Source organism: Sus scrofa, chromosome X (genome assembly GCF_054392235.1).
Source record: "Sus scrofa isolate SSC_HxYL_T2T_F1_AM1 chromosome X, Sscrofa_HxYL_maternal_Yorkshire_Landrace_v2.0, whole genome shotgun sequence".
NCBI lineage: Eukaryota > Metazoa > Chordata > Mammalia > Artiodactyla > Suidae > Sus > Sus scrofa.
The window spans coordinates 2,108,173-2,131,009 of NC_139401.1; the positions used below are offsets into that span (position 1 = coordinate 2,108,173).

At 61.0% G+C, this 22,837-nt stretch overlaps 1 protein-coding gene across 4 annotated transcripts; it reads right to left on the reverse strand.

The window, feature by feature from the left end:
* Positions 1 to 249: 249 nt before the first annotated feature.
* On the reverse strand, positions 250 to 21,783 carry ASMTL (acetylserotonin O-methyltransferase like). 4 transcript variants are annotated; one of them, XR_014834862.1, is made up of 15 exons: positions 21,639 to 21,783; positions 19,926 to 20,057; positions 18,315 to 18,362; positions 16,836 to 16,900; positions 16,087 to 16,148; positions 14,990 to 15,098; positions 12,503 to 12,890; positions 9,297 to 9,459; positions 8,693 to 8,880; positions 7,259 to 7,391; positions 6,318 to 6,461; positions 4,472 to 4,594; positions 2,144 to 2,286; positions 1,430 to 1,687; positions 250 to 1,341 (listed from the first exon to the last, which is right to left on the reverse strand). XR_014834862.1 is itself a non-coding variant. In XM_021081390.2 (13 exons), the coding sequence occupies exons 1-13, from the start codon at positions 21,729 to 21,731 to the stop codon at positions 2,087 to 2,089; spliced, it is 1,848 nt and encodes a 615-aa protein (XP_020937049.2). In that variant the 5' UTR covers positions 21,732 to 21,783; the 3' UTR covers positions 1,359 to 2,086. The 4 variants fall into 4 exon arrangements, 2 of the variants coding, with proteins under 2 accessions (XP_020937049.2, XP_020937050.2); XR_014834863.1 differs by lacking the exons at positions 250 to 1,341; positions 8,693 to 8,880 and having other exon boundaries at positions 1,359 to 1,687; XM_021081390.2 differs by lacking the exon at positions 250 to 1,341 and having other exon boundaries at positions 1,359 to 2,286.
* Positions 21,784 to 22,837: the final 1,054 nt, after the last annotated feature.

The following is a 22,837-nucleotide window of genomic DNA, read 5'->3' on the forward strand; positions in this document are numbered from 1 at the left end:
AGGGCAGATGTTACCCAGGATGCCTCCAGAGGGTGTGACGCGGGCGGGCACTCAAATGTCAGAATGAATGAATGAATGAATGACTCGGACCTGGAGGGCGGGGTCCGGGGAGGCGCGGGGAATTGCAATCGAGCGGTGCCTGTGGATCCAAAGACTCAGGCCCCTCATGTGCGCACCCCTACGGATGCTGCTTTTGCATGCATCTAATAAATGGAGACACCAATTGTAAATCAGTCATATTTTCCCATCTCACGTTTTTTTAAAAAAAAACTTTAATGCAAGCAGTTCCAGCACGCAAAAGACAATGAGAGTTATCAGAAGCCCCAGGCACATTGTCGCTTCCACAAACGTTATCGACCCTTTACTCTCCACCTGGGCGGGTCTCCCTCCAGAGCGTCCTAGTTTTGGGGTTTTTTTTTTTTGGGGGGGGCCACACCTGCAGCACACGGAAGTTCCCAGGGTAGGAGTGAAACTGGAGCTGCAGCTGCTGGTCTACACCACAGCCGCAGCAATACCGGATCTGAGCAGTATCTGCGACCTATACTGCAGCTTGCAGATCCGTGACCCACTGAGCGAGGCCAGGGATGGAACCGCGCCTCCCGGTGGGTTCTTAACCCTGACGAGCCACGACGGGAATTCCAGTGTCCTTGGTTTAAGGGCACCGTCGTGGGTGGGGGAACTCGGGGTCAGAGCCTGCAGCAGCCTCGCCGCCTCCAGCCCGCAGGGCTCTGGCGACCAGGACAAAGGTGGGCTGGGTGTCCCCGGGTCGGGCGCCCTGGCACCTCTGGTTAGATATGGGCTTTCTTCTAGCAAACCCCGTGTCCAGACATCCCCGGGCGCCCAAGCGGGCCTGAACGCAGGCCTTCCAAGAGCCCCGGACTCGTCACTTGTCATCCCAGGGGACCTGGCCAGGGTGAAACAAGGTGCCCTTGGCGAGACAAAGGTACCCTCCGTGACTCACCTCTCCTCCTGGGGAGGGGAAGGAGGCTGACGGAAGTGGCCCAAGGGGACGGGCACGGGTCACCCCAGCTCCGCCTCGCGGCGGAAGTGGTCCTGCCGGGAGCCCAGCCCGCGCCCAGGTGAGGGGCGGGGACCTGGGGTGGGCGGAGCCTCCGCTCTGCGCTCCAGGACGAGTGGCTGCTGCTTCACAGAAGCCGCAGGTCCATCCTTACAGGGTCCAGGGGGCCGAGGGGCCTCGAGCGCTCTCTTTTCTCCATCCCACGGGGAGAGCAGAGGGCACTCCCCCTCGACGGCCAGGCTCCCTCTAGAGTCAGGGTTTCACTTCCTTCCTCGATCCCTGCCTCCCGCGGAGACACGATTTTTTTTTTCAATAATTGGCGCCTGTACAAAATGATATACTTGTGTGTATGTGTATATAATATCCTTTAAGTTACAAATATACATCTTTCCGTTTGCATGTAAAACTCACATGGTTCACGTTCTATTTCGATAAAGTCCCTTCTGACACAGAGAAAACTGTCTGTGTCTCCCGTCTTGTACGTTATGTGTCTAACAGTCTGTGGTTGGCGCTGGAAAGCGCAGGTGATGTGTTGACACCCACAGGGGCCCTGTTAGAAAGGACCTCCCCTGGGACTCTTCAGACAAGAACGTGTAGTCTAACAGCCTCCACGTGACCGCCGCACAAAAGGTTTTGCACGGGCCTCCCCTTGAAGAAACAGCTACGCTGCTGAAGCGCAAAACAGACTCCCGTGGGTCCCTTACCAACAAACGAGCATCTGGACACCATCCTGGGCACCGGTGTGCGCTGTGGGGCGGGGGCGGAGGTGGGTCCTGCGGCCACAGTGACCGGCCGAGGGTCAGCGATGGGAACCACTGAACAGGCCGCCCACATGGCAGCCGAAAGAGCGCGGGAGGAACTCGCTCCAAACCGGCAGGATTGGGAAACAGGCTCTAGACGCCCCTGGCGTCCTCCGGCGCTGAGAGGGAGCGCGGGGCCTGCGCGTCCCCCGCGCGCAGAGCAGCACAGACGCGGGCCGAGAGCGCCGTGCTTTCTGTGTCCTTTAACGCCCCCCCCCCCCCCCCGCCCCCTGCCTCCAGGAGACCTTCACTTCCGTCGGGACGGCCCTCAGGGCGCGGCCCGGGTGCCCAGGACCACGCGCAGCAGGGCCCCCGCCCGCGCCACCTGCACGTCCCGGAAGCCGTGTCGCCGCAGCAGCTGCTGGTGGTCGCTGGGGCTCAGGGTCCGCAGCCGGGGGATCCGCGCCGGCGCCACCGCCTCCGCCGCCTCCTCGGCCGGGGCTGCTTCCGCCACCAGGATGCCGCCGCCTGTGGGGAGAGGCTGGATGGTGACCTTGATTCAGGAGGACCTCCTCTCAGCCCCCTCTCTCCATCACACCTGCAAAGACCCTATTTCCCAGGAAGGTGCCCGGTGGGTGTGGACTGCGGACACACCGTCTTCATCCAGCTACGCGGACCAACAAGAAAGCCTGAACCACACGGCCTTTTGGGGGACTAAAATTGGCTCCTTTTAAACTTCCACACTTTCAACATGTTCCAGATGCTCCAGAGACGTCCTCACACAGCGACAGTTTCCAAACCCTCTACCCAAGAGATGACTGTGTAGCGGGGCCCCTCAGCATCTGGCCCGTGAGCCTCTCCCTCCTGCCCCCACCCAGGCTGTCACCCTGGGGTCCCCTCGGCCCGTCCTGCAGAGGGGAGCCCTGGTTTTCACGTTTCTGTCTTTATTTTGCAGGAGCCACCGGAGAGAGGGCTGCGGTGGAGGCACAGTGATTGAGTCCAGAAAAGCCTTTTTTTTTTCTTGGTTATTTTTTAGAGTCACACCTGCAGCATATAGAAGTTCCCAGGCTAGGGTTCAAATCAGAGCTGCAGCTGCCGGCCTCCACCACAGCCACAGCCACGCCAGATCCGAGCTGTGTCCGCAACCTACACCACAACTCATGGCAAAGCTGGACCCTTAACCTACTGAGCAAGACCAGGGATCAAATCCACATTCTCACGGAGACTTGGCAGGTCCTTAACCTGATGAGACACAACGGGAACTCTCCCTACAAGTCTCAGGGCACGTCGCTCCGTCCACTGTTGCGGCGAGTACCTTGGGCATCTGTGGAAATCAGGTTCCCCTTGGAGTTCACAGCTGCCCCTGCGTCTTCAAGCCCCAGCTCTGCTTGGAGGAGCCCGAATGGTTCTGGTGCCCATGCCTGGGGGCTTTCACCTTTTTCTTGGTTTTCTACAGTCGCAGTGAGCAGTGGCTTGATGTGGGATCTCTGTCCCCAGGCCGGGGACTGGCCCCAGGCCGCCTAGGTAAAAGCACTGCATCCTAACCACTGGACCACCAGGGAGCTCCCTGCACCTTCTTGAAGCCCAGGCTCACCCTGGGTGCCTGGGTCCCTGGGACCCTGAGCCTCCTGCAGGCTGGGGTGGTCTCCAGACGCCCGGCTCCTGGGGTCTAGGGCCCCTGCAGGCAGGTTGTAGGGCTCAAGGATGGCTCCCCGTGTTGCCTCTTCTGTCCCCTCCCTGTTGCCCTTCCTGGGTTCTGTTTCCGATCTGCCCGTGTCTCATTTCATTTCATTTCCATCATTTCATTTCCAAGGCCTTTCCCGCTGGTTCCCAGCATAAGCAGCGGGTCCTGGAGGCCAGCTTGCCCGTGAGAAGTGGAGTCCATGGCTGCTGGCGCCTCTCCAAGCCGGAGACCCCCGTGTCCACAAGGCGGGGGGGCTTTTCCCCGGAGGCTGGGGGCACACAGGACAGTGGCCTGAGGAGGCCCTGGGCTGTGACACAGGAAAGGGGGCGGCAGGAAGGCCAGTCAACCTTGGTCCTCAAAGACCTGCCTCCCGGTGCCCCCACCTGGCTTTGTGCCTGAGGTGGGGGCCTCGGATTCCTGGAGAGGCCAGAGGGGTCCTAGGAGGGGGTCGTTACTGCCAGCGGGGCGGAGTCCAGCATGGCTGCCACACGGTCATTCCCTGCAGAGACCCCGTGAATGGACTTGGCTTTTGTCCAAGATCAGAGACCCAGAATGGGGGTCGTTTTGCCGAGAGGTGGCTTTGATGGGGACGCCAAAGGCTGCACAGGACAGGCAGCGGAATTGCCCCTAGGACACAGACGTGGGTTGGTCACCTCCGCTCCACTGGCCTGATGACCCCTGTCGGCTGTGAGCATGTGGACACGGCCCGGGTGCCACAGAGCAGCCTGGAAGCCATCAGAGAAGGGACCGCCTGAGCCCAGTGGGGCCCTGGCGGGGGGCGGGGGAGACCCACATCTGGGGCTGTGCAGGAGCCTGGCACCCCGGATGTTGTCACCCAGGAGTTCAGAGATGCATCCCCAGCACCCACGCATCATGCATCAAATCCAAATCCGTCCGCGGGGAGACGGTCAGCTGAGCCTCGGAGGGCAGAGGGGGCGGCCGAATCTATAAAACATACTCTTTTTCTTTAAAGCAGAAAGTGTCTTTGCAGGTTACAGAGAAAAAGTCAGGTGAGTGGTGTGGTCTCACCTGGTTTGCAGCTGTTTGAGATCCTGCTCAGTAACTCGTGCACTTTGTCGCCCGGCAGGTCCTGCAGGATTCCTGACAGGACGTAGAGGTCTGCTTCCGGGAGGGCGTCCTGGAAAACGTGACCTGTTTACAGAGAATGGGATCGAAACGCTAGCGACACAAGACCTGGCCTCCGCTGGACGGCAAACGGGTGCACGACTCTCTACAGGGGAGGGGGGCGGGGGGCAGGGGGGGACCCTCTACAGGGGAGGAGGGAGGGGGGAGAGGGGAGGGGGCAGGGGGGACTCTCTACAGGGGAGGGGGGAGGGGGGCGGGGGGGGGCCCGCTGTGGGGAGATCCTGTCCCTGAAAAGACGCATTCAGGGGCTGACTTGGGCAAGGACGCTTGTTTGGAAAGATGGTCTTTGCAGAAGTGATGAAGTCGGGGATCTGAGAAGAGGCCTGTCTGTCTGCCCATCCGTCTGTCATCTCTCTCGCCATCAGCCTTCGTCTGTCTATCATCCATTCGTCCATCCATCCATCCATCCATCCAACCGTCATCCATCCATCCACCCACCTAATCATCCATTTCTATCACGTCTGTCTATCTATATCTGTCTGTCTATCCATCGATCCATCCTTCCATCCATTGATCCATCTATTTATCTTTCACTTGATCAGTCTCTCTATCTATCATATCTCTCAATCTGTTTGTCTGTGTATCTATTTATACATCCATCCATCCATCCGTATCTATTCGTCCATCCATCCAAGAATCTATCAATGTATCCATCTATCATTTACCCATCCATCTACCCATCTATGTATCAATCAGTCAGTCTGTCAATCTGTGCCCCTCTCTCTCCGCTTCGAGGCCACAGGGAGAAGGCGGCCACCTACAAGCCAGGAAGCGGGAGAGACACGACCCACAGACAGATCCAGAAACACACAGACAGAAGGACGCCTTCTGGTCATCACTGCAGCACGGTGACCTCCTTAACCGTCATCACCTCGGGGGAGAGTCACACCGGGGGCTTCAGCCTCGACATACGACTCTGGGGACACCGTTCAGAGTGGAGCTGGGTGACCAGCTCGCTTTCACTAGAAAAGGAGCCGGCGGCCGGGGGCACAGGGTGATCCAGCACGCCTGCCCTCAGGTGGGGCCGCAGAGCAGGTGAGTCGTCAGAGCTGTGAGCTTCCTTTCAGACCATCCCACAGGGAAGCCCTCCTCACGTCTGCCCGAGGCCTTCCTGCTGCAGCCCCTGCGGCACCTCCCCCGAGGCCTTGGTTGTGGCGGCCCACACGCGCATCTCGGCCCGCCTCCCGCCTCCACCCCCGCCATCGCCTCCACGTCCCGTTGTCAGGATCTGGAGATGCGCTCGTGTGTGTGCAGCCACACACACACACACAAAGACACGCACACTCAGACACATGCAGACATGCACACTGAGACACAGACACACACTGAGATACAGAGACACACACTGAGATACATACACAGACATGCACACTCAGGCACACGCAGACACTGTTATACATGCAGACATGCACTTAACACAGAGACATAGACACACAGATTCACCAATATATACACACACACAGACACAGAGAAAACATGGATACGTACACATACAGACCGCACAGAAACACACACAGATGGACAGACACACAGATACATGCACACTCAGACACAGACACACACAAACAGAAGCATATGCACTCATACAAACGCAGATACACACACACACACACAGAGGCACACAGACACACGCACGCAGAAACAGACCGACACACATGGGCATGCGCTCTGTAGAAGACAGAAATAAAGTCACGAACGCCGACACCAGCAGACACGAAGCCGCACTGACCTGGCAGGAAGCGGATCCGCCCCGTCTGGGGTCCCTCGGGCTGAAAGCGCCCGGCGAGCTCGATGACCTCCGGGCGGTCGAACACGGTCACCTGCAGACGTGGGTACTCCTGGGCCAGCTCGTGGGCCAGGGCGCCCGTGCAGCCTGCGGGAAGCAAAAGTGGATGCTGGCCTGCCGTATACGAGCCCCCTGTTGGGTGTCCAAGGGTCAGCTCTGGCAAAGCCAAAACCATGCTCCCAGGACATGGCCTGAGGCCTGTGCCCTGAAATGAGGTCAGCTGAAGGGGGGGATCACTGGTGTTGCAAAGTCAGGGCCTCGTGGGCTGGTGCTGGAGCAGGTGCCGGCCCAGAGAAGGTGAGCAGGGTGGGCGAAGACTCAGGGGGACTCCCGACTACAAAGCTCTAGGGAGCTGTACTCTTCCCTTCCCCTTTCAGCTGTGGGAATGTAGATGCGATGGCTGGCGCCACCGCAGCCACTCTGGGCCATCAGGAGGAAAGGTGTGCAGAGGATGAAGAAACACAAGCCGGCAGCTCGGGAGCCCTCTTGGACCCCAGTCCCATGCAACCCTTGGGCAGGTCTCTGTTCCCCCTGTGTCCACTGTCCTGGGGTCAGAACTGCGTTGGGAGGGGGTGGAGGATGTGGGGCAGAATCAGACCTCAGGAGATGGGGGCAGACGGGCTCCAAAGTCCTCTCCCCGGCTCAGCAGCCCCCAGGAAGGGTCCCCTCACCTCCAGGGGGGTCCTGGGCCATCCCTAGAACCTGCTAGCACTTGGGTACATCCACCCAAGCCCACACCCACCCTGGATAAATCTCAGCACCGAGACAGTTTGCGGAGATAAACCCATTAAGCAAGTCTGACGGGGGGCGGCCGAGCTGCCCGGGACTGAATACACAGGGCCCTTGGCACTGACACCCGGCGGGGCGCTGGGGGGTGTACGCACCTCCCAGGTCGCAGGCAGAGCTGAAGCGGGACAGGTCAAAGGCCGTGGCCACGTGGCGTGCGGTCAGCGTGCTGAGGCCGTGCGCGGCCCTCATGAACCGCAGCGTCCCCTCTGTGCCCTCGTGGGGGGCGTCCTAGCACAGAACGGGGTCTGAGGACACCCACCCAGGGCCCAGGCAGTCCTGCCCCGGGATGAGGGGCCCCCTGGCCTTCCCGTCCAGGCACCGGGAAGGCGCCTCGCCAGACACTAAATCTGCTCCCCTCCCCCAGGCCCCCGGCCGGGATCTCCACGTGCACCACCAGAACCCCGAGACAGCCACGTCTGCTGTTCATCACCCCCGGTTTACGGCGGGTTTACAGCAGCCGAACGACTCAGAGTCTCCATCTTTTTGGTTTCTTTTCTTTTTCCTTACTTTTTAAATTTTTGTTTCTGATCTTTTTTGTCTTTCAGGGCCACACCCACAGCATGTGGAAATTCCCAGGCTAGGGGTGGAATCAGAGCCGTAGCTGCTGGCCTACACCACAGCCACGGCAACGCCAGGTCCTTAATCCACTGAGTGAGGCCAGGGATTGAACCCACATCCTCACGGATGCCCGTCAGGTTAGATAACCACTGAACCACGAGGGGAGCGCCTTCTTTTTTTGGGGGGGGGGCACACCTGCAGCATATGGAGGTTCCCAGGCTAAGCAGCAGAGCAGAGCTGCGGCTGCCGGCCTACACCACAGCCACAGCACCGCCAGCTCAGAACAGTGTCTGCAACCCACACCACAGCTCACGGCAATGCTGGACCCTTAACCCACTGAGCGAGGCCAGGGATCCAACCTGGGTCCTCACGGGTACGAGTCAGATTCGTTTCTGCCGAGCCACAATGAGAACACCTGTCTTTTCTTTCATCTCTGTCACTGTCCCTCTGCCTCTGTCCATCTCCCCCACACGGGATGTGAGCCGCAAGCTACGCCAGGCCCCTTCCCCGCCATCCGCAGCCCTGCCTCCCTGCCTCACGTGTGGTCTGCCCTTGGCCAAGGCTGTTGGGGACCAAGGTGGCCCAAAGCCCTGGATGGGTGCCTCTGGCTCAAAGAGGGCCTGATGGACGCACAGCGCTTTGTTTGCTGGAGGGAGGGGAGCGGGATGAGGTGAGGCGGAAAGTACTTTGCAAGCCCTGCTCAGAAGCGAGAGTCTGTGCAATTCAACTGCACGCAGGAAAACGGGTGCACTGATGCAAAGCAGCCCCTGCTAGAAAAATGTTGGTGCTGGGACCAGCCAGCGGCCCGCCCACGCCGTCCTCGGCGCCTGCAGGCCGTCTGCAGCCCCCATCAGGCTTCCCGGCGTTGGCTGTTTCCCAGGCAGTTCCGACTGCCCCTACTCTGCAACATCCCCGTGCTCGCTGGTCCCTCAGCAGCAGAGGGACGTGGAAGGGACACTGGATTGTGCTACCTGACACAGGGGTTCCGCCTGCATCGCCCCCAGCGCCCTGTGGGTCGGGCCTGCTCCCTCCCGCACGGCCCGGTCCAGGTGTGTCAGGAGGTCCCACACGTGGTCGTCGTGGTACACGGCGAGGCCGTGGAGGGAGTGTTCGCCATCCGACACCAGGTGGAGCGTGGCCGCCTCCGTGTTGCTGTAACCTGAAAACATGGGGCCGAGTTCCCACTGAGGCTCAGCGGCTTAAGAACCAGGCTAGGATCCATGAGGACGTGGGTTCCATCCCTGGCCTCGCGCAGTGGGTTAAGGATCTGGCGTTGTTGTGAGCCGTGGTGTTGGTCCCAGATGTGGCTTGGATCCCGCGTTGCTGTGGCTGTGGCTGCACCTCTGATTCAACCCCAAGCCTGGGAACCTCCACAGGTGGCAGGTGTGGCCCGAAAAGACCAGAAGAAAAAGAACGAGAAGTCACGCACACCTGCTTCCTCCTTCCGTCCCTCCCCTGCCCCCCACGCTCCAGGGAAGAGCAGTGTTCCCGGGGCAGAGGGACAGATGGGCTGCCTTCCCTGTCTCCCATCAGTCACCGTCCCGCCTGCAAAGCTGCTGGAAAGACCCCAGGCACCTCTGTCCGTCCTGTCCAGTAAGCCCAGGGCCACGCAGGCATCCAGCAGCCGCTCGGTCCCGCCCGTGGAGGCGTCTATTCTGCGGGCCACGTCCGCAGCCTTCAGAGGGCCTTGGTCTTGTAATACGTCAAACACCTGGAGCTTGCAAGCCGTGAACAGCGCCTGTCCGGGAAGAAGAGTTCCTTTCAGACGCAGGATGTGACCTCTCAGGTACTTTTTCCCCAGGACTCGCAAGGGGAGGCCGGGCTGTCAAGAACACGCGGGGAAGCGTCTCCGGATGCGAGTGGGTTTCGGCTGGAACCGGGTTTGCTCAAGGGCAGAGGACATCGACAGCGACCAGGCAGAGACGTCGTCCCGGGGGAGGACAGCAAAGGCCCCTGTCGCGGGCTGCACCCAGGTTCCCACGTGGAGGCCCTCCGCGGGGACCCAGGAAGGGGCTGTGCGTGGAGGTGGACTTGGATTGGCCACGCCGCTCAGGACACGTGTCGCAGGACACCCGGAACCTCCCGGGAGCCGTCGTCACGTGGAAACTTTCCAGGATAACGGAGGCACTTCTGGGAAGCACCCGACGAGAGCTGCGTCTACAACTGCCACTGTCGAGCCTCTGGGGTGCTTTGTCCTGCCGGGCCCCTGACAGACCCCAGCCTGGAGGCACGCCCAGCCACTGGGACAGCCTGGTGGCAAGAGCGATGTCCTGGGGGGGACAGAGGGCTAGGCGGGGGGACGGGGAGATGGCAGAAGGATATAGACAGACGATCGACGGGTAAACGGCTGGCAAATGGGTGGAAGAGGAGCACAGCGACGACAGAGAGAGACGACTGATAGAGACGGGTGACACAGAAAGACCGGGTGACAGATGGGGGAGGATGCAGACGGGTGGACGTTGTGGACAAAGACGACAGAAGAGGTGACGGCTGCACAGGTGACAGAGGACAGGTCGAAAGGCTGAACAGCTAGACAACAGATCGGCGTCATACAGAGACGCAGGCGACATAGAGACAGGCGACGGATAAAGGGATGGACAGGGAGAGGAGTAGGAATAGACAGGTAACAGGTGCGTGATAATGGACAACAGACCATGGAAATAACGAAGAGCAAGTGGTGAGTGATGCTAACGGATACGTCATAGGTAAAAGGTAAAAAATCACAAACCGAAGCTAGACAGTTGCAACGATAAAGAAGCCACAATAGATAAACCTGATTGATCCATGGAGATGACAGCTGCGTCGGTGGACGGATGGACAGACGATGGTCAGACTGACAGACAGTCGCAGAGGTACACCCGTGGCGATAGACGCAGAGATAAAGGACAGCGAGATGAACGGGTGGACGTGTAGAGCTTAGTGACAGGCACACACGGGGAGGGGACAGACACGGATGATACCCAGATAGAGAGACGGGCTGATAAACAACGCACGGGGAAGTGGACGGACGGATGACGAAGAGAATGACATCGAGAGATGACGAGAATAACACCCGACACAGGAGACAACAGAGGTGAACACAGGGCGGAGAGGCCAGACAGACCCCGGATGGATGACGGATGAGCGGTGCGTAGACAGAGCAAGAGACGGACAGACAGACGCCAGAAGCGCAGCGCGGCCCAGTCGAGTGATGGGGGGACGGCCAGATGAGAGCCTGGGGTGCAGCAAAGCAGAAGCAGCCTTCATTCCGAGTCTGAGCTTCTCCCTCCTGATAGGAGGTAATGGGGAGGTGGCGGGGGGAGGGGGTCGGGGAGGACCGGGGGGAGGGGGTGGGCCGGGGCGAGGGGGAGGACGGGCCCCAGTCCCTTCCCATCCCACTTCCCAGCTCTCAGGGCCACCTCCCTGCTCTAATGCCCCTGAGCAGGTGCCAAAGGAGCAGCCGGAGGAGGCATGGTGGGGAGGGGAGGGGCCCTGAGGGGGTGTCAGCGGGGCGGCTGCAGAAGAGTACAGCCACGTGAGCCACTGCTGGCAGAGACTCAGGGCCCCGGGCTGGGCCTCTGCTGGTCACTCCCCGTCTGGCTGGGGGCCCAGGGCAGCCGCGGTGCCCATGCACACAGGGAGGCTGTGGCCGCAGGGACCTGCGGGTTCCAGGAAGCAGTGACCTGGACCCAGGCTGCTTCCTCCTCCGTCCAGGACACCCTCTGCTGGGATGGCTGCCTGGATCCCAAGGCCCCGGGGGACAAGGGCACAGACCCTGACCCGGTCTGCCTTCCAGGCAGCTGCTGACTCGCTGCCAGAGCCCAGTGCTCCCGGCCAGCAGGCTGGGCACCCCCTCCGCACAGTCAGGGTTCCAGCCTCATCTCCCCCAGCTGGAGACATGGTGGGGTGCCCCCTCCAGGGTCCCCTGAGCACAGCTCACCTTCGGACACCTTTACAGACCCCACCCTGCCGTGCAGACCCCGGGGACCCACAGACCCAAACAGGGGCCGCACACACCGGCTGTGTGGCCCAGGGAGTCGAACCGACACGTCCACCCTCTGGGGTCCCAGTGGCTATTTCTTCTCTCTTTTTCTTTTCTTCTGTTTAGGGCCACACCCACGGCATATGGAGGTTCCCAGTCAGAAAGGAGCTGCAGCTGCCGGCCTGCACCACAGTCACGGCAACGTGGGATCCGAGCAGCATCTGCGACCTGCACCACAGCTCACAGCAATGCCACTGAGCAAGGCCAGGGACTGAACCCAAGTCCTCGTGGATGCGAGATGGGTCCTTAGCCACCTGATCCACAACGGGAACTCCCCCAGAGGCCCTATTTCTGATAATCAACTGGGGACACTGTTCTGGCCTGAACGGAGACCCCCAAAAGGTATGCTGACATCTTCACCCCCAAAGCCTGGAAATGGGGTGTTACTAGGAAATAGAGTTTTTGCAGACGTGAGGAAGCGAAGGGTCTGAGAGGAGGTCCTCCTGGATGAGGGGGGCCCTCCCTCCAAGGACAGTGTCCTCCCAAGAGACAGAAGAGGAGACCCAGACACAGAGGAGAAGCCACGGGAAGACAGAGGCAGAGACGGGAGGGAGGCAACCACCAGCCCAGGGCCGCCTGGAGCCCCCAGAAGCTGGAAGAGGCGGGAAGGACCCTCCCCTGGAGGCTCTGGAGGGAGTTCGGCCCTGGGACCCCTTGACCTCAGACCTCTGGTCCCCAGGATGGGGGGGGGTTCCTGTGGTTTAAAAACCCCACCTTGGGGTCCTTGGATCCGGCGGTCTGGGGACCCTCAGACAGGTACCTTGGATGCTTTGAAGGCGTCCATCAGCTCCAGGAGGCCGGTGGGGAAAGGCGGCCGGTTCTCTGCCGCCCCGTTGAGATCGGCGTGTGGCGCCCCCAGAGCCTGTGGCCGTTCGCCCGCCTTCTCGCCACCACGGCCGCCCTCGTGGCTCCCAGCAGGGTCCGGGCCGCCACCCTCGGCGTCGCTCAGATCCTCGAAGGTGTCCACGGCGGGGATGGAGTCGTGCTTGAGCCGCTGCACGTCCTGGGCCCGGGGCGGGTAGTACAGCCGCGCCAGCTCCTTGCAGAAGCGGTTCAGCGGGAAGCCCACGACGTTGAGGAAGTCCCCGCAGACGTGCTCCACCAGCATGCCGCCCAGCGCCTGGATGCCGTAGCCGCCCGCCTTGTCCCTGCGGGGGGCGGGGATGAGGTGGCAAGGGACCTCCACCCTCCCCGCGCCCCCAGACCCGCGGTCGGGGCTCCGGCAGGGAACCGCTGCCCCCCAGCCCCGGTGGGGGAGGGGCAAGCTGTGGCCCCCGGGGGAGCTGCCCCTCCTCCAGGCCCGGTGCCAGGCCATCTCCGGGGGCGGGGGGGGGTGCTGCCCCATCAAGGACCCAGGCCCCCGGCTGTGCCCACCTGCCCCGCTGCCTCAATGGGAGTCCTTGGACAGGGCTCCCCGGTGGCGAGGGCGCCTCTGCTGAGACCCCTCCCCCTGTCGACCACCCAGCACCCCCCTCCCCCACCCCCAGTCGCCCCCAGACCCGCTCCAGGAAACCGCAGTGAGACCCCCGCCCCCTGCCCTGTCCTGGGGGGGCGGGAAAGAGGGCGCAGCCGGCACGCCCTCCGCCGTGACGGACGGCCTGGCCCCGCCCCTCCTCTTGGTTTGCCGTGGGGACCCGAGGCCCCAGGGCCTGGCAGCCCTACCCAGAGCCCCGCTGGCCCCTCACCATCCCTGTCGCCCGGGTCCCTGCACTGCCCGCTCATTGTAAACGGAGCAAAATCCTCCGGTCAGACTGAACGCTTTTGGGCCCTCAGATGCCCACGTGGAGACCTAACCCAGGACGGGGAGGCTTAGGAGGTGATGAGCTTCTGAGGGATGCTAAGGTCCTTTTTTAAATTTTGACTCTTTTATCCTTTTATGGTCACACCCGCAGCATATGGAAGTTGCCAGGCCAGGGGACGAATCAGAGCTGCAGCTGGCCGCCTATGTCACAGCCACAGCCATGCAGCCATGCCAGATCCGAGCTGCATCTGCAACCTACACCACAGCTCACGGCAATGCTGGATCCTTAACCCACAGAATGAGGCCAGGGATCTGACTCGAATCTTCACGGGCACTAGGCCAGGTCTTTAACCAGCTGAGCCACGACAGGAACTCCAGACACTAGTGTCCTTATCAGAGACCCCAGAGGAGTTCCCATCGTGTCTTAGCGGTAACAAACCCGACTAGTATCCCTGAGGACGTGGGTTTGATTCCGGGCCTCGATCCATGGATTAAGGATCCGGCGTTGCCATGAGCTGTGGTGTAGGTCGCAGATGTGGCTTGGCTTCTGTCTTGCTGTGGCTGTGGTGTAGACCGGCAGCTGGAGATCTAATTTGACTCCTAGCCTGAGAACTTCTGTATGCCGCAGGTGCGGCCCTAAAAAGACCCCCCCCCCAAAAAAAAAGAGAGAGAGAGACCCCAGGGAGCCCCTTGCTCTTTGCAGAGCATCAGGACACAGTGAGAAGATGCCACCTCTGAACCAGGGAGCAGTTGCACCAGGCACAGAATCTGTCCCACCGGGATCTCAGAGTTCAGCCTCCAGGACAGGGAGAAACAGAAACGAATGTTTTGGTTCCAAGCTCCCTGCCTGCGGTGTTTTGTGAGGAACCCAGGCAGACAAAGATACTCCCGTGAGGATTCAGTAACACAGGAGAAGCTTAGCGCACGGCTGGGCCGTGGCACACACAGGTTGTCACCAGGCGCTGGGGGGGGCTTAGAACTCCCACCAGGGGAGGGCTGCCCGGGGTGGGGTGCCATGTCTGCCTCCAGGCACCGACACAGAGCTTCTCCCACCCCGTGGGAGGCTTGTCCCCTGACTTGACCCTGAAGGGGCCCAAGCAGGCTTTAACCAGCAGAATATGCGTGCTGAGCCTCGGCCACGGGGGCCCGGGGTGCCTGCGTTCACTCCCCGCTGCTGTTGGTGCCCACGCCCTCGTGAGGACGCTGAGGGAGCCACTCCGTGAGGTCACACAGCAGGCCAGTCCCTGAGGCACCTTCGGAGCTGTGGGTGAGGCCACCAGCCACCAGGCAGCCCTGGTCGGGGAGGGGAGTGAACCCGTGACGATGGAGATTGGCTGACCCCCAGTCATGACCTTGACCAGATTGCTGCCTGCACCTGGCACGCCTTGGGGACAGTCAGGGGACACTCGGGTCACGGGGCCCCTGCCTTCCAGGGCCCCACAAGCCCCAGACGCAGGCCGAGCCACGTGCCTGGCGGGGACTCGGCCCCAGGGCCCCCACACTCACATGGGCTCCCCGCTGTCAATGTACTCCCACAGCAGCTCCTCCGACAGCTCCGAGAACTTCACCCGGGTCTCCTCATGGAAGTCCGACACGTGCGTGTCCAGCTGGCCGTCTGCGAGGGGGGACCTGCGGGTGAGGGCCCTCGGCCGGCACATGTGTCCCCGGGTTAGAGCCGCTGCATCGGGGGGAGCTGGCCAGAGCTTTGCGTGCAAGGCACACACGGGTCGTTAAGCGGGGGGCAGGGGGGAGGACGGCTCATGTTATTTTATTTCTTTCATTTCTTTTTTCTTTCTATGCACCTGTAGTACATGGAAGTCCTGGGCTAGGGGTTGAAGTGGAGCTGCAGCTGCCGGTCTACACCACGGCCACAGCAACACAGGATCTGAGCCATACCTGTGACCTGTGCCGCAGCTCACAGCAGTGCGGGATCCTTAACCCACTGAGTGAGGCCATGGGTCGAACCTGCACCCTTAGGGACACGATGTCGGGTTCTGAACCTCCTGAGCCACAGTGGGAACTCCCGGGTTTCCGCGCATTTTTTACGTACTTTTATTTATTTATTTATTTTTAGGGCCACACATGCAGCATGTGGAGGTTCCCAGGCTAGGGGCAGAATCGGAGCGACAACTGCCGGCCTACACCACAGCTCACAGCAACGCCAGATCCTTAACCCACCGAGCGAGGCCAGGGATTGAACCTGCGTCCTCCTGGTTCCTAGTCGGTTGCTTAACCACTGAGCCATGATGGGAACTCCTGTGCATTTTTTTCAAAAGCCTTCTCGTCACGGTGCAGCTTACCCATGCCGTCCAAACCTCCACCTTCCCAACGGAAGACCTCAAAGGAAGCATCTGGGGGGGGTGGCATTGGAGGGGGTCGTCTGACTGTCCCCCACCCAGCACAGCCCCCATCAGGTGAACCCCAAGCTTCCACGTGGGACCCTGACTTTCCCAGGCAGGACGGGAGAGGAAACTCATGTGCAGCACAGACAGAGCCGCCCCCGTGCGACACCGAGGATCCCCCCCACCCACCCCCCCGCCCCCCTGTGTGCTGCGGTCCCGACCCCGGGGCTGCGGAGGAGGGGGGCGCGCTGGCCGCGGTACCGTGGCTGCAGCAGTGGACGATGGCCACTCCGGTGAAGACGCTGTGCTCCTTCCCGCTCAGCCTGCAACACACAACCGTGCGCTCGTGCCTCTGGCCATTGGCGGCTCCCGCTGCAGCATCTTCCAGACAACTGAGCCCGCGACCCTGTTTCCCGGCCCCAGCCCCGCCCCGGCCACACGGTCTCCGAGGAAAGCCTCCTTTGTGACCATGAAGGTCCAGTCGGCAGGGCTGGGTCAGAGGCATCCCCGGGGGCTCTGTCACAGGACGCGAGGTCCAGCTGGGACACCGCCGCGAGCACAGGGACCCAGAAGCGGTGGCTCCTTCCCCGGGCGGTGGCTGTCCCAGCGTGGCCGAGCCAGGAAGGGGCCCTGAGGATGGGGGATGATGGGAGTGGCCCACGCAGGCGCAGAGAGGGACAGCCCCCGCCCCAGGGCGGGAGCTCGGATGGCCGGGCTCCTGGGGGGAGTGCTCAGGTGGCGGCTGGCATGACAACGACAAGGAGTGGCCAGGGGTGGAGGCTTGGGGACGTATGGATGCCCGGGCAGCCCCTCGGGGCGGAGGTACGTTCAAAGGCCCCGGCCACCGCCACCGATCTGGACCAGGAGGGGCCCCGGCTGGGACAGGGGAGGTAGGCGCAGCGCCCACCCCCCACCCCACCCCGACCAGGGGGCTCGGTGCCTCTGCCCAGCCCAGGTTCCCTGTGATGCAGGCTGTCTCCCAGGACGGTGGACGGCGGACAGCCACCCACCTGGACAGCATGCGGTAGGCGTCCTGCTTGTCCACGGGCTTCTCTAGGATCAGCCCCTCCACTGCCTGCAGGAGAGACGGGAGGGGGACCGTCGCTTCCAGGCCCCCAGCCGGTCTGTGACAGCAGCACTGTTCACTTTTTTTTCTTTATTATTTTTTCTTTTCTTTTTAGGGCCACACCCATGGCCTATGGAGGCTCCCAGGCTAGGGGTCCAATCAGAGCTACAGCTGCGGGCCGACACCACAGCCACAGCCACGTGGGGTCCGAGTCAAGTCTGTGACCTATGCTAGCGCTCACGGCAACGCCAGATCCTTAACCCACGGAGCGAGGCCGGGGATCGAACCCATGTCCTCATGGATATGAGTTAGGTTCATAACCCACCGAACCAACAGGAATTCCCGTCCACTTTTTAGATTTATACTTTTTTAAAAATTCAGGTGAGGAGTTCCGGTCATGGCGCAGTGGAAACGAATCCAGCTAGGAACCATGAGGTTTGGGGTTTGATCCCTGGCCTTGGTCAGTGGGTTAAGGATCCAGAGTTGCCGTGAGCTATGGTGTAGGTCACAGATGTAGCTCGGATCCTGCGTTGCTGTGGCTCTGGCGTAGGCCGGCGGCTGCGGCTCCAGTTCAACCCCTAGCCTGGGAACCTCCATAGGCCACAGCTGCGGCCCTAAAAAGACAATAAATTAAAAAGTCAAATCAAATCAAAATAAAATAAAACAAAAAATAAAATCCAGGTGAGATTCTCATAGCATGAAATTCACCATTTTAAAGTATTTGCAACGCTGGGGCAGGACCGCTGTCCTGTTCCCCAACCTCTCTGTCATGGAGACCACCCCTGTCCCCGTGAGCTGTCCCTGCAAACCCCTGCCCCAGCCCCTGGAGCCAGGAGGTCCCCTTTCTGTCTCCGTGCGCTGGCCTGTGGCAGAGCTGCTGGGAGCCCATGCAGGGGGACCTCCCACCAAAAAGGAGGACACTCCGTGCCCCAAACCCCGTCCTGGAGAGAACCGTTCCCCCAAAAGACATATCGGGGTCCTGCCCCCTGGCCCCCGTGAACGGGACAATATTTGGAAAGAGGGTGGGTGCAGATGGAATAAAATTTAAGGTGAGGTGACTGTGAAGTAGGTGGGTCGTAAGCCACTACGACTGGTGCTTATGGAAGAAGCAAACTGGGACAGAGGAGAGGCCACGGGAAGGGTGTGAGAGGAGGTCCTCCTGGAAGAGGGGGGCCCTCCCTCCAAGGACGGTGTCCTCCTCAGAGACACCAGAGGAGACCCAGTCACACAGGAGAAGCCACGGGAAGAGAGGAGGGCGGCAGCCCCCAGCCAGGGCCCCCCAGGCCTGCGGGCAGCCCACCGGAACCGCGGGGAGACCTGGGGCAGATGCATCCTAGATGCTGCGGGAGGAGCCAGCCTTGCGGAGCCCTGACCTTGGTCTCCAAGGACATGGTGGCCAACCTGCGGGCAGAAGAGGACTCACCACGATGGTGTCTGCGCCGATGACGATGTCGGGGGCTCGCAGGTCCTTCTGCAAGAGACCCGGACCCAGCTTCAGCCAGGAGGGCCCTGGGTGTGCGGCCAGCACACTCCTATCGCAACGCACATCGCGCCAGGCGTCCCCAGGTATCCAACAAACACAGTCGGAAAGGGAAACCTGGAGGCCCTCTGCGTCCCCCGTGACGCCAGGACGCTCCTCGGACATGTGGGTACCAACTCCGACTCTGGCCGCACTTAACCACGCGTCTCTCCATGGCCCGAAATCAGCAACTAGGGTTCATTTACTCACACCAACTAATAATTCATAACTAGCTATTTATGCCAGCGAATAACTCATAACTGTGCCCTCTAATGGCTAAAAACTCATCATGGTTACTCACACCAGCTACCACGCCTGTGCCGTCACGCGAATGGCAAGCAGGCATCATTATAAGGCACTGCAAGAGCTAAGCTACATTCATTCCATCCCAAAGACCCCATTACACGAATCACGAGTGTAAATTACACAGGGCCACCAAGTCACAGGTAAACGGCACAAATTCCGTCTCCTAAACGATACCGTTATCTCGATGGCAGCTGTTTATTAGATCATAACACACAGGAAACCGGCTATTTCCGTATTGCGCATGATGCTCTAATAGTACATACGGTCGCGTGTTACACAGGAAGGCTAATAACACATAAACCACACGAATCCCATGTCATCAGTGACGCTATTCTAGTGCAACAGCGTATCATATCGCAACTCAGAGTAATGGATACGGTGTGTCAATTATTTTCTCTCTCTTTTGTTTGGCTGCACCCGCGGCATGCACAAGTTCCTGGGCCAGGGATCGAACCCGTGCCACAGCGGCAACTTGAGGCCCGGCAGTGACAACGCTGGATCCTTAACCACGGGGACACCAGGGAACTCGGTTGAGGTATGTCCATGACACTCCTCCATGAATCCCGAGGCAATATCATGTACCGGCAAAATGACAGATGAGTCCTACTCCATACGTGATGGGTAAGTGATAAACAGACCTTCTGCGAGCAACAGAGAAATATCACGTAATGTTCCAGACACCGGCTGCCAGGGAGGATCCCAACAGCTTACTACGCAGAAACACTCAGCCGTGGAAAAGCTACACTAACCGCATGCTGTAAATGGCACTTATTTACAGAGTGCGTATTTTGGGTGTGTGTGTGCTTTTTAGGGCTGCCCCTGTGGCACGTGGAAGTTCCCAGGCAAGGGGGCGAATAGGAGCGGCAGCTGCCAGCCTATGGCATAGCCACAGCAGCGCCAGATCCTTAACCCACTGAGTGAGGCCAGGGATCAAACCCACGTCCTCGTGGATGTTACTTGGGTTCCTTGCCACAAGTGAGCCACTGCGCCATGGCGGGAACTCCACGTGCACATTTTAAATTTTAATTTAATTTTCTGCTGCAGCATATAGCCGCTTGATGTGGGAACTCAGCTCCCCAACCAGGGATGGAACCTGGGCAACGGTGGTGAAAGCAGCACGCTCTAACCACCAGACCACCAGGGAACTCGCATACAACGCGCATATCGGATGCCCCACAGCAGGAGATCCTAAGAAGCAGAAGCCCTTGCCTGGTACATCCTGCTGGCCACCTCCAGGGCCTTCTGCTTGGCGGTCTCCACGGCGTACGCATGCGGGGTGGGGAACGAGGCCTTGGGCAGCTTCTCCTTGAACCTGGAAGGGACCACCTCGAACCGGAGGCCCTGGAGAAGGGTGAAGAGAGCGTGAGCGTTTATGGGAGGGACTCGAGGACACGGATGGGGTAGGACCGGACCTGCCGTCACTGGCCTCTCCCAGGGGCAGCCCACTGTCCCCAACCATCTGATCCACACTCTGGACACTGGCCAGGTGGGGGCCGGGGGGGGGGCTCCCTGGGGAAGGCCACGCGGAGGCCAGCAGGGAGGAATGAACTGGCCTGCAGCACCGAGGGGTCAAAGGGCTCCCGGAGAGTCCCAAAGACCAGGCTTCACCCCCACAGGGATCAAACTACTGAAATGACACCGCCTGAAAGAAATGCCACAAAAGAGCCACCAACATCAGCGGGACTCTGACGGCGTTAACTTGGTCCCTTAGTACTTGTGACGAGGCAGCCCTGTGGGATGCGGGTTGTGGACACAGTGACATCTGGAGCCAGGTGGGGACAGGTGAATTACCACAGAGGAGAAAACTCCTCACCACCCCCCAGGACCCCTGCAGAGCATCCCTCTGGCTCTCACCTTCCCTGCCCCCCAGCGCTCCCCCACCTCTCCCCTCCATCACGGCTCCAGCACCCCCGGTTTCCTGAGATCGCACTGTGAGACTGCCTTGTCTCTGTACCCCCCAGCCCTCTCCCTGGAGGTACAGACAGCACCCCTCGCTCTGTACCCACCCGTACCCAGCCCACTCCCCAAGGCCCCCAGGCAGAACGTGCCCACCATGAGCAAGTCCCCTCCGCTTTGACTCTGTTCGCGCCCTGCTCCGGGACAGACCCAGCTCAGGCACACAGACCTGGCCTTGGCCCGCCAGACCCACACAGCCCGGCCAGCAAGCCATCAGGTCACTGGCTCCCAGGTCATGCAGAGGCCCTCTTTCCTTCACCCCACGGACCTGGACCCCGGTCACTAGGGCCCTGCCCCACCCCCACGCTTTGAGGGCTGCACTTGCAGCATAGGGAGGTTCCCAGGCTAGGGGTCGAATCAGTTGCGGCCACAGTCACAGCAACCCAGGTCCGAGCCAGGGGTACAACCTACACCACAGCTCACGGCAACGCCGCATCCTTAACCCACAGGCCAGGGATCGAACCCGAGTCCTCATGGATCTTAGCTGTGTTCATAACCCACTGAGCCACAACGGGAACTCCAGGTCAGCCCGCCGGTAACCACAGGCCCCAGCCCTGGTCACGGGACCCCCAGTCACAAGGCCTCTGTCCTCAGACCCTGCAACCAGGCCCCACCACTAAGCCCTGGCCTAGACACCCTCACCCCCCTAGGCCTCTTCGGGGAGTAGGCCCCCCCAGTCACCAGACCTTGGCCTGCAGACACCCCCTGCCCCACCTCCGACGACACCGAGGTGAGGAGGCCTCCCATCACTAGGCTGAGGCCACCAGACCCCACCCCCTCTCCCCTATCGTTAGACGCCTCCGGTCACTAGGCGCCAGCCCGGCAGACACCTCCCGCCGCCCCCGACCAAGCCCGGGTCACCAGGCCCTTGGTCACTAGGCCCCTGGTCACTAGACCCGCCGCCCTAGGCTCGCCCTAGATCCCCGCCCCGCAGACCCCAGCCCAGGCCCGGCCCAGGCCACTCACTGCGTTGCTGAGGATCTCCTGGCGGCGCGGGGAGGCGCTGGCCAGCACCACGTGCTTTTGCAGCAGCTTCCCGATCACCGGGCACAGCACCATGGCGCCGCCGCGACCCCGATCCCGACCCGCGCCGGAGTCCGCGGAGGGATTCAGGCGCCCGCCCAGAGCTGCGCAGCCAAAGAGGCGCGCCGGGCCCTGCGGCCCAGGCTCCGCCCCCAACGAGGCCCCGCCCTGGCTGCTGAGCCCCGCCCAGGCCTTACCCCAATGAAGCTCCGCCCCTTAAGCTAAGCCCCGCCCATACCTGCCCCCCAGGAAGCCCGGTCCGTCCCCTCCCCAAGCCCCGCCCCGCCTCCCAGAAAGGTCTCCCTTGGTCACCGCTTCCGGGCCGGCCCAGAACGAAGCACCGCCCATCCCATGAAGCCACGCCCCCGCATCTCGCCCCGCCCCTGCGTGGCCGCTGATTCCGGAAGCGCGCTGGGCCCCAGCCTGCGGGCCTGGGGTGGGGGCCGGGGCTGGGGGCAGTCCCCTAACCTGACAACGGCGGGGCACCTTGGGCGCAGAGAGTGGGGGCAGGGGAGATAGGCTGTCCTTGTGATTGGGTGGAGGGGTCCTCGAGGGGGGAGATGGGTGTCCCCAGGAGACAGTGGGGGGTGGAGATGGGGGTCCCCTGGGCGAGATGTGGCGTGTACGGAGAGAGGGGTTTCCGCCGGGCCTCGGTACAGTACGAGTGTAGCCCTTCTCAGTCTCAGGACTAATTAAGATCCCGTTTGGGGCAGGATCTTCCCTTTTTGTGGGGCCGCCCTGGGCGGTTGCAGGGTATTTAGCGGCGTCCCTGATTTCTGTCCACTAGATGGCAGTAGCCTCTGCAGGTCTGCAGAGATCCAGGGTCCGCCGGGGACCAGAATCGCCCCTTTGTGTGCCAGGGCGATAGACAGACAGATGGATAGATAGATAGATGATAGGTAAGGTATATAGCTGATTGATAGCTAAGATGAATGGTTAGATGGGTGGATACAGGTTCGGTAACAGACAATGGATACAGGAGACAGAAAGATTGTTTATTGATGTAAAACAAATAGATATGCTGGATGGATAGACAGACGATATATAGATAATGGAGAAAGAGAGCGTTTTATGCTCGACAGGGCTTAGCCTCAGCCCTGCTGACAATGGGACTGAAGGACTCGGAGGGGGGGGCAACCTGT

Bases quoted from the DNA above. Each gene is read 5' to 3' on its own strand.
- ASMTL (XM_021081390.2), bottom strand. From the start codon at position 21,731: ATGGTGCTGTGCCCGGTGATCGGGAAGCTGCTGCAAAAGCACGTGGTG. The intron at 12,891-14,989 runs GTGAGTGTGGGG...CGCCCCCCGCAG, and splicing joins ATTGACAGCGGGGAGCCCAT to GGACAAGGCGGGCGGCTACG. The intron at 4,595-6,317 runs GTCAGTGCGGCT...CTCTGTAAACAG, and splicing joins GCGGATCCGCTTCCTGCCAG to GTCACGTTTTCCAGGACGCC.